This window comes from Pseudopodoces humilis, chromosome 25, assembly GCF_049639895.1.
Source record: "Pseudopodoces humilis isolate 2021_Gansu_Grassland_sample_001 chromosome 25, ASM4963989v1, whole genome shotgun sequence".
Classification (NCBI taxonomy): domain Eukaryota; kingdom Metazoa; phylum Chordata; class Aves; order Passeriformes; family Paridae; genus Pseudopodoces; species Pseudopodoces humilis.
In genome coordinates, this window is record NC_142224.1 from 4978769 (window position 1) to 4988568 (window position 9800).

The 9800-nt window shown below is 66.2% G+C and overlaps 2 protein-coding genes across 4 annotated transcripts; both read left to right on the forward strand.

Moving 5' to 3' along the window:
• The first annotated feature begins 853 nt into the window (after positions 1-853).
• Positions 854-4960, forward strand: MFRP (membrane frizzled-related protein). 2 transcript variants are annotated; one of them, XM_014259815.2, is made up of 13 exons: positions 854-1089; positions 1161-1272; positions 1459-1587; positions 1911-2072; positions 2150-2393; positions 2476-2606; positions 2722-2847; positions 2978-3054; positions 3189-3337; positions 3502-3632; positions 4027-4161; positions 4258-4385; positions 4465-4960. In XM_014259815.2, exons 1-13 carry the CDS (start codon positions 1036-1038, stop codon positions 4687-4689), a joined length of 1803 nt encoding a protein of 600 aa, XP_014115290.2. In that variant the 5' UTR covers positions 854-1035; the 3' UTR covers positions 4690-4960. The 2 variants fall into 2 exon arrangements, with proteins under 2 accessions (XP_014115290.2, XP_087922967.1); XM_088066841.1 differs by having other exon boundaries at positions 1188-1272.
• A 1717-nt stretch (positions 4961-6677) lies between these two features.
• On the forward strand, positions 6678-8879 carry C1QTNF5 (C1q and TNF related 5). Of its 2 annotated transcripts, none has more exons than XM_005531052.3 (3): positions 6678-6745; positions 7504-7732; positions 8223-8879. In XM_005531052.3, exons 2-3 carry the CDS (start codon positions 7519-7521, stop codon positions 8738-8740), a joined length of 732 nt encoding a protein of 243 aa, XP_005531109.1. In that variant the 5' UTR covers positions 6678-6745; positions 7504-7518; the 3' UTR covers positions 8741-8879. The 2 variants fall into 2 exon arrangements, with proteins under 2 accessions (XP_005531109.1, XP_087922958.1); XM_088066832.1 differs by lacking the exon at positions 6678-6745 and adding an exon at positions 7001-7384.
• The last annotated feature ends 921 nt before the right edge of the window (positions 8880-9800 follow it).

Here is a 9800-nt window from a genome sequence, read left to right on the forward strand (position 1 = left end):
TCGAGGCAGCTCCATCCAACCCACACCCGGCCGGCTTCGCCCTCGCTGCCCTGCGGGCACGGGCTGAGCGCTTCCACCAGCATCCTGCCCAGCCTGGGGCATCCCAGCGGGGTTCAGGGGGGGCAGGATGGGAAAGGGGGGCTGCCCGCGGCAGTAGCTGGGCTGGGGCAGCGATGCTGCTTGGCAGGTGGCTTGTTTACTGTGTAAGCAAGGTGGGTGGGAAGTGTCTCATACAAGGGAGACTCGTGCAGGAATAAATTTGAGCTTGAACAGGGCGTTGAGTGCGTGTGTTTTGTCTCTGGGAAGACACCGGTGGTGACCCAGGAGTGCCCACGGACCGGGAACAGTCGGGGCTCGCCTGGAGCGAGGGAGATGCGGGTGCAGGTGGCAGTGCTTGGAGGGAGAAGGAGCCTTTCCAGCCCCACGGAGCTCCCCGGTGCCCACGCTCTTCCCTCAAAACCCCTGAACAATGGCCCCTTTCTCCCCTGCTTAGGGACGGAGACGGGCATTAAGGGGCAGCGGGAATGCAGGTGGCAGGGCCCAGGCACCCAGCGAGGGCAGGAGGGACACGCTTTGCCCAAGGTCCCCAACACAGCCCCGTCAGCGCTGCCCTGAGCAGTGAGGAGCCTGGAGGCAGCTCCAAAACCCAGGTCCCTTGTGGGGACCCCACCAGAAGGGTCCCTTGGGGACGGGCTCCCAGCGGGATGGGCGCGAGAACTCATTCCCCTTTAAGACGCCGGTTCTCTGTGCCAGAGCCTGACCTCGGCATCCTCAGCTGAGCTGGATTAACGGGGCGAGGGGGAAGGGGCCTGCACAGGGGACTGGGGCTGCAGCGTCCCGGGGCTCCCCGCACTCCCGGCACGGCGGGCATGGCTCTTGGGTGCGCTCCGGGCTGCCACGTGTAGAGCTGGCACTGCCACCACCCCCGGCCCCGGGGCCCATGGGGGCAGCTGGGGAGGAGCGGGCGGTGGGGCTGGGGGGCACAGAGCACCGGGCACGATTCTAGCCAGGCTGCGCCGGGAACCGCTTGATGCCATGAAGGACTTCACCGAAATCACGCTTTGCCCCGAGGCTCTGGACGGCAGCAAGGTAGGGCAGGGGGTGTGGGGACTGCTGACCCACGGGTCCCCAGGGTGCCACCCGCGCACGCTGTCCTACAGACCGAGTTCTGCAACCCCGTGTTTGAGGGCGAGGAGCCACGGGCGGAACCGAGTGTGGAGCACCCGCCGGACAAGGATGGGACCGGCCCCGCACCACGCCGGGACGGCCTCGGTACCAACCTGGGGGTTTGTACACACACCAGGAGCGGGGTGGTGGGCTCTGGGGCTGCTTGGGGACACATTAGCACCACGGGGACAAGCGGTGGGCACGTGCCCAGCGAGGGCTGAGCCAGCCGTGCAGGGAGGTGCGGGTACGGCTCAGCAGCACCCCGGCTCTGCCCGCTGTCCTCGCATCCAGGCCAGCAGCTCTGGGCACAGGTGGGCTGGAGGTACCGCGCCGACTGCAAGTTCACTTGGCTCTGCGTGGCTCTGATGAGCACTATCCTGCTCTTCCTCATCGCCCTCCTGCTCGGCATCGTCATCCACCGTGAGTGCCGAGCCGGGGGCTGCTGTGGCCGGGTGGGGGACACAGAACCGGCTCAGAGTGGGAGAGGGGCAGCAGAGGACATCACGGGGTCTGCCCGCTGTGGAGAGAGGGTGACACAGGGGAGCAAGGGGGATTTCCATGTCCGTGGGATGTGGCAGTATCACCGTCCCTGGGAGAGCCGTGTGGGATCCCCTAGGAGCTGCACACCTGTGGGTAGGGTGGGAGCACAGGGCTGGCTGGGTGGGCTTCCTGAGCCCCTTCCCTGCTCCACAGCCATCCCTCCCCGCTGGGGCTGAGCAATCCCTGCTCTTCCCTGGGCACAGAGCTGACATCCCCACATCCCCCCGGCGCTCCGGCCACTGCCCTACCTGCCCGTGGCACTGTCACCACCACCACAACGCCCATCCGAAGGGACCCCCCGGTCCCCAAAACAGCCGCCACCCCAACCGAGAGCTGGCTGCCCACGGCCCGCACAGCAGCACCGGGTAAGTCCCGAGTGGGGCAGTGTTTTGGGATGGGGGTGCCCCTCTCCAGCTCATGCCCACGCTGTTGCCTCGTTCAGCCTGCGGAGGGACCCTCCGGGGCCCCGAAGGCTCCTTCAGCTCCCCCAACTACCCCGGTCCCTACCCCCCAAACGCCCTCTGCATCTGGCGCATCGAGGTGGGCGCCGGCCTCGCCATCCAGCTGAGGATGGAGACCTTCAGCGTGGAGGGCACGGCCTCCTGCCTCTTCGACCGCCTGGAGCTCTTCGAAGAGCTTGGCACCGGCGGCACAGCCCCCGCCCCAGCTCGGGGGAGCCCGACCAGGTAGGGCTCCTCACACCTGGGGAGCGTGGCGGTGCAGCGGGGCGGGGGCAGCGAGCGGTGCCAGCCCTCGCTGTGCCCCCAGGTTTTGTGGCAACGTGCCCCCCCCGACCTTCAACACCGACTCCAATCGCCTGCGGGTCACCTTCGTGTCCGACAGCAGCGTGGGCGCCCAGGGCTTCAGCGCCCGCTACCGCGCCGTGGCCCCCGCCGAGAGTGAGTCCCCGGCGCAGGGCACTGCCAGGGCCCCTCGCTATGGGGAGAGCCCGCGGGGAGGGCGGGGTGCCCGGCGGAACCCCCCACCAGCCTGGCTCTCTGTGGCTGCGTGCAGAGAGCTGCGCCTGGGACGAGCACCTGTGTGACCAGGGGCTCTGCCTCCAGCTGGGCTTCGTGTGCGACGGCTTCCACGACTGCACGGACAGGAGCGATGAGGCCAACTGCAGCCTGAAACACAAAGGTGGGCGGGAGAGAGCCCCACCTGCAGCGGGAGAGATCGCCACGGGCACCCCGGGATGGGCGGGGAGAGGGGACAGGGAGGGCAGGGAGAGGGGCAGGGTAAATCTGCCTGTGTTCGTGTGTCCCTCCAGAATGCGGGGGGCCGCTGACCGCCTTGGAGGGGCACTTGTCCACCCCGAACCACCCCCAGCCATACCCACACCAGCAGGTGAGAGAAGGGGTCCCGTGGGAGCGCGGTGAGGATGAGGGCGGGCGGGGAGGAAGGCAACCCCTGTCCCGGGGAGAGCTGGGGGTGCCCCTGCCCAGCTTCACGGGTGTCGCCGGCTGCCCCCCGCCCCGCAGCTGTGCCTCTGGCAGATCTCCGTGCCCCTGGGCCACGTCATCGACCTGCACTTCCACAACTTCAGCCTGGAGTCACACGAGGACTGCAGCTTCGACTTCGTGGAGGTGCACGACAGCGCGGGCACGGGGACCGCCAGCCTCATGGGCAGGTACCCGACACCCTGCTGCGCCACCCTGGTGCCACAGGGGCCGTGGCTCACCTGGGGAAACTGAGGCACGGGGCTGGCTGATGGGGAGGAGCCACCAGAAGGCAGGGTTTGGGGAGGTGCTGCTCAGCACCCTGACTCCATCCCTCGACCCATGACCTCGGCAGGTTCTGTGGCCACCAGCTGCCACCCACCCTGACCTCCTCACGGCATGTCATGACCATCCTCTTCGTGGCAGACGAGGGAGTTGCAGATGATGGGTTCTTTGCCACCTACCAAGCCCGCAATGCCACAGAGAGTAGGTAGCCAAGCGGAGGAACAGGCTGCCCAGGGTGGGTTGTGCCACCTCCATCCTTGGGGGGCTTCAAGGTCAGGCTGGATAAAAACTTGGGAAAAACAACTTTTGTTCCACAACTGACCCTGCTTGGAGCAAGAGACCCCCAGGACCCCTTCTCACCTGATTTACCCTATAAATTTATAGCCATGGGGATGTGACCTGGAAGGGCTCACCGGCACAGAGGCATGATCCATGATCTGAGGGCTGCCCCCAAATAACACAAAATAAGGGAATTTGGGATGTCCCAAAGCTGGATCTGCCAGATCCCCTGGCTAGTGACCCAGAAGAGTAGCCAGGGGTGGTCAGCATGGCAACATGATGACTCCTAGCCATGCCCTGCCCTCTCCCCTTCCAGAGACCTGCAGCCCCGCGGAGTTTTCCTGTGGGAATGGCGAGTGCCGGGCGCTGGAGTCTGTGTGTGACGGCTGGCACGACTGCCCTGACGGCACCGACGAGCTGAACTGCACCGGGGTGTCCTACCCTGCCTTTGGTGAGTGCCACCCCGGGTGTCCCCCTGGGCACAGGCTGGCACAGCCGGTGGGCAGTGCTGCCGCTGGCACAAGTGAATCCCCTCTCCCTGTGGCAGGGTCTGTCTGCGAGCCCGTGGAAGTGGAGATGTGCCTGGGGCTGGGCTACAACGCCACCTCCTTCCCCAACATCTGGCTGGCCATCCCGGACCAGGAGGGAGCTGCAGAGGTGCTGCAGGACTACCAGGTGAGCTGCCTGGGGCTGCCCGTGGGGCTGCCCTCAGCACACCCCGCTGGCTCACGCCGCTGTCCCCGCTGTCCCGCAGACGCTGATGGAGCTGGCGTGTTACCAGCACCTCCGCCTGCTCATCTGCAGCCTCTTCGTGCCCAAATGCACCCCGGACGGGGGGGTGCTGCAGCCCTGCCGGGCTGTGTGCCTGGCGGCGGAGCTGCGCTGCCAGCAGTCCCTCGGCCTCCTCGGCATCCTCTGGCCCATCAACTGCAACATCCTGCCCGATTCCAATGACCCCGTAGAGTGCTTCCAGCCCTGAGCCAGCCAGAGGAGAGGAGCAGGGGCTGAAGCCACCCTCCCCACCCCAAATGTCCCTCCCGTGCTCTCCCTGTTGTAACTACCCTGCTGTTGGGGTGCCCCTTGCCTGCCCTGGGGTCAGCCCCTGTGCCCAGGCTTGGTGCCTGGATACCATGGGCTTGCCCACAGCTCCATTTCCCTAGAGAGCAGGTGACATATCCCACAGGGAAAGGTTTGTGGTGGAAGGGCTGCGCTGGGGCACGAGGGAAAGGGCTGATGCTCCCCAAACGGAGCCAGGCTGGGCAGAGGTGAGCCAGGCTGCAGGCATGAGAGCCCAGGGCTGCCCTGTTCCACAGCCCCAAAGCCAGCAGAATAAACAGTGTGAGCAGCTGACAAACCCAATGGAGCAGGTGACTCATCTGGGGTCTGTGTGGGGGTGCTGCTAGGGGAAACTGAGGAATGGGTGGAGGGAGGGAAGCCAGGGATGGGGTGGAGGATCTGAGCAGGGATGGACAGTGGCACAGGAGGAATCCTGCTCCGTTTGTAATTTTCACAGGCAGAAGCCCACTCCTGGCCATGGGCCCTTGGACACAAACAGTGGTCATTTTCCATGGGAAACAAAATTCACCCCCCCAGGTTCCTGATGTCACTTTGTCAGAGGCATTTGGCACTCCAAGGGCAGCCCGAGTTCTAGGTGGGGACAGCTTGAGTCCAGGGGAAGATTGCAGGGGATAATGGGGAGCTGGCTGTGCCCTCACTGGGCTGAGGGCTTGCAGGGTCCCAGGGAGATGGATGGGTCTCAGAGGGGGTCCAGTTGGTGGCCCCATGGTGCAGGGAAGGGATCCTGCCCCACCAAGAGCAGTGGCCCTGCTGGCTGAGCTGGCTGTGCTGGCTGAAGGCCACACTGGTAGCCACAGGCCTGGCAACACCCATGGCCACAAACCAGGGTCCAGCTGGCCAAAAACAACAGTCCCTTCACACCTTGGGAGAGAGGAGACAGGCGGCTTCCTGCCACCACCCAGCCTGGCTGTGGGTATCCAGGTCTGGAAGGAACATTTGGCAATGTCACCGGCTCCACTGCAGGCTCTGGCACGGGGAGGAGAGAGCCAGCAGTGCCATCGTGTTTCCCACTGCCCTGAGCGTGTAGAGAAATCCCCGGTCTGGCTGGGGTCACTGGGATCAGGACCCACTCGTGCCAGCACCGCTCTGTCCCTGTACCCAGCGTGGCACTGCCACTCCCAGCCGGCTCAGGGGCTTTGAGCCCACCCAGCTCCTTCTCTCCCTGCTCGTCCCAGCTGCTGCCGGGCACGGGGACACCCCCCAGCCACAGGCCCGCCCGCTGGCCAGCGTGTGACCGTGTCCCTTGGACGCACTCGGCTCTGGAACAAGTTGAAGGCAAGCTGGGAGCGCCTCGAAAGCTTCGCCGCGTGCTCCGCGGTCCCTGGGGCCAGCGCTGCCTCCTGGCACGGGCACAGCGCTGCTCTGCCTGCGCTTCCACCTGCCCTGCACGCTCAGCCCAACGTGCTGGGACCGCCCAGATGGATCCTGCGGCTTCCCCTGGATGCTCCCAGGGCTGGCACTGCCAGGCAGTGTGTGTTCTGCCATCCCCTTTGCCTCAGCTCTGCTGCCAGTGAGAGCTCCCACTTCTTCCTGCCTCTCTATCTCTTTCTGTCTTGCTGGATTTCTCCCCCTCCGCCTCTATCTTGTTTCCTTTCCTTCTGCTGCCTGTTTTCCCTGCCTTTCTCCCCTCCATCCTGCTGCCTGGGTGCCCAGCTGTGCCCAGCTGAGGTGGTTCACAGCCTGCACCTCTTCTCGGCTGTTTGCAGCGCTCTCCCTTCCCCCTGCTTACAGCACTTCCGACATCATGAGATTATTTTTCTTTTTCCCCTTGTCTTGTAGCTTTTGGCTCCCAAGGCCCTTGATTTCCTTTGGAGTTTGGGAGGAGAGACGTGGGGAGGAGGGGGGGTGGAGAGGCTGCCTCTCTTAGGGCCTTCGTCAGAGCCAAGGGGCCAGGAAGAGCCTCAGCCCTTGCAGAGCGGCGAGCAGCGAACTCCCGGGACGGGAACGGTGGGATCGCAGTGAGTGGGGATACCCAGCCGGGGGCAGCTGGGACTCCCTGGCTTCCTGCCTCCGGCGCCTGGGCGGAGGAGAGACACTTTTCTCCTCCTTTTCCTCTTTGTTGCCGTCGTGGAGGGGGAAGAGAGCAGCTTTGCTGGGTCAAGGCCAGGGGGAGGGGGCCAGCGCTGGCCCTGGGGCTCAGCCCCCGCTGCGCTGCTGTGGGAAGGGCCGGGGGCAGCCTGGGCGGGGCGGTGGTCCCGGCAGAGGGGTGGTCCGGCACGGCCGGGGATGCTGCAGCCGCGGGCAGCCGTGCCCAGGGGAGCCGGCCGGGGCGGAGCGGAGCCAGGATGCTGCCAAGGGCAGGGCCAGCGCGCAGCCCCGCGTTCTCCGAGCTGCCGCCCAACCACGCACCCCCCAGAGGCAACAATCCCACCCCAGGCACGCTCACAGCTCACCAGCTGACAGCCCTAAATCCCCCTGCCCGTTCCCCCATAACTGGGCACGATGGGGCAGTGCCCACCCCAAAGAAGACCGAGCCCCTGGCCCTGTATCCACACCCATCCTGAGCTGTCCCGGGGTTGGTGTGATGGCGCACAGACCATGGGGATGCTGTGGCAGGTGCAGGCAGCACCAGGGAGCTGAGGGGAGCAGCCCAAAAGGTAAAGGGAAAATAAGTGGGGGAAATGTCCCCTGCTGACCCCCCACGCTCCCTGCTGAGCACCCCCGACCCTCTTCACTGTGATCCCCAGAGCTGTGATCCTTCTCTTCCTCCTTCCAGCCTCTCTAGGACAAGATGAAGCAGCTTTTTCTTCTCTTCCTCCTCGGGCTCATCACCAGGTCCTTGCAGATCGAAGACAACAAGATCCCTGGGCTGTGCTCGGGGCAGCCGGGCATCCCGGGGACCCCGGGCCTGCACGGGGGCCAGGGTTTGCCAGGCAGAGATGGACGAGATGGCCGGGATGGAGCCAGGGGGATGCCAGGGGAGAAGGGCGAGATGGGCCCTCCTGGTAAGAAAGGAGAGATCCCAGCTGGGGAGGGGGATTTGCCACTCGCTGCATGTGGGGAACACCCTCACGGCAGGGGGCGAGTCCTGCATGCTGGCACAAGATGCCAAACGGAGAATGAATCCTGCAGAAGCGCCCCTCCCATGCCACCCCTGCCTGTGTCCCTGCAAAAGGCAGCAACTCCCTGTCACTGGTAAAGCTGCGTTTGTCCCCATCCCCGATGCCACACCTCTCTCTTCCAGCCCTGCTTTAGGAGGGACCACCAGGAATTGCATCATCCCTGCCCTGGCTCCTGGGCTGGGCTTTCTCCCAGCCTGTAAGGGTTTCTCCAGCGATTTCTTGATGCTGTGCTAAATTACACACCCAGCCCTCCCCACTAGTGCTGCTTCCCCACGCGGTGCCCTGGCTGTGGCAGGGAATCCCCGGTGGAACCGGGCAGGAGGAGCAGTGTTGGTGACTCAGAGGTGACCCTGTCCCCTCCTGCCTGCCCCAGGAGTGCCCGGTCCCCGCGGCGAGGTGGGCAGCCCCGGCGTGGACGGGCTGCACGGTGAGAAGGGAGCTCAGGGCGAGTGCGCCGTGGCTCCTCGCTCAGCCTTCAGCGCCAAGCGCTCCGAGTCCCGCAGCCCTCCCCTGGCCGACCAGCCCATCCTCTTCGACGTGGTGCTCATCAACGAGCAGGGCCACTACGACCCTGCCACGGGCAAGTTCACCTGCGAGGTGCCCGGCCTGTACTACTTCGCCGTGCACGCCACCGTGTACCGCACCAGCCTGCAGTTCGACATCATGAAGAACGGCCACTCCATCGCCTCCTTCTTCCAGTACTACGGCAACTGGCCCAAGCCCACCTCGCTCTCGGGGGGCTCCCTGGTCCGCCTGGAGCCCGAGGATGAGGTGTGGGTGCAGGTGGGCGTGGGGGACTACATCGGCTTCTACGCCAGCGTCAAGACGGACAGCACCTTCACCGGCTTCCTCGTCTACTCCTACTGGCAAAACTCCGCCGTGTTCGCCTGAGCCCGCCCTGAGCTGTGGCTGGGGCCGGGCAGGTGCCCCATCCCAGCCAGCAGCGTGGTGGGAGCCGGGACAGCGGGACCCCTGCCCGGCCCAGGGCAGAGAAACGTGCCCGGTGCCGTGGCGGGGCAGGGCAAACCGGGCCGGGGGGCAGCAGCCCGTGCCGCGGGTCCTGTCCCATCCCTCCTCTCAATAAAGGGCTGCTCAGCTACGCGTGTGCCGCCTGCCTCCGCGCCCCTGCCCGAGCCGTGCGAGCCCGGGGCTGCGGGACCCCCGACGGCGGAGCCCTGCCTGGGGGTTCCGGGCCGGGCCCGCCGTGTCGGGATGTCCCCGCAGGGCCGGCGAGAGCCACTAGATGGTGGCATCGGCGTCCTTGAGCCATGAGCGCAGCGCTGCGCCAGCCCCCGGCACCTCCCCGAGGCTCGGGAGCACCCCCGGGGTCCCCCCGAGGACCGAGTGTCGCCGGATGGGAGGGTCCCGATGTTGCCAGGGCCACCCCGGAGGGAGCGGATTGCCCGGGGCGAGCAGAGCCAGGGGTGCGGGGGGTGGCCCGTCAGTCCCCGAACGGGGCTTGCGGAGCCCCCCGCGCCCGCCCCCGCCCCAGTGTGAAAGCGGTGGCCCGCCGCTGGGAAAGGTCGCTATTTTTAGCAGGGGAATGAAGAGCTTCCTCATTCCTTGCCCAAAATAGGTCCCTGAGGGGACCAGCAGGGGAGGGGGCTCTTGGCCAGCGGCCGAATCCCTTAATGAGCTTGGGACGCTGCCCTGCCCGGCTGTAGGGTGCCAGCGGGACCTTGCAGCGCTCCCCAGCCCAGGAACCCCGTACACAGCCGGACAGCCACCCCTGCCCTGCCCCGGACCCCCCTCTGCCCCCCGTGTGTGCCGGATGGACCCCCAGGAATACAGCTGTGCCCGTGGGAATGAGCAAAGCCCGTGTCCCTGCCCAGCAGCCGTGGGGACACCCGTGTGCCCCTGTACAGTGCCACCCCCAAGGGGAGCCCCCACTCGGGGCCTGAGGACCATGGGCACATCGCTGCAACCTGCACCGGCCATCCGCAGCCCGTGG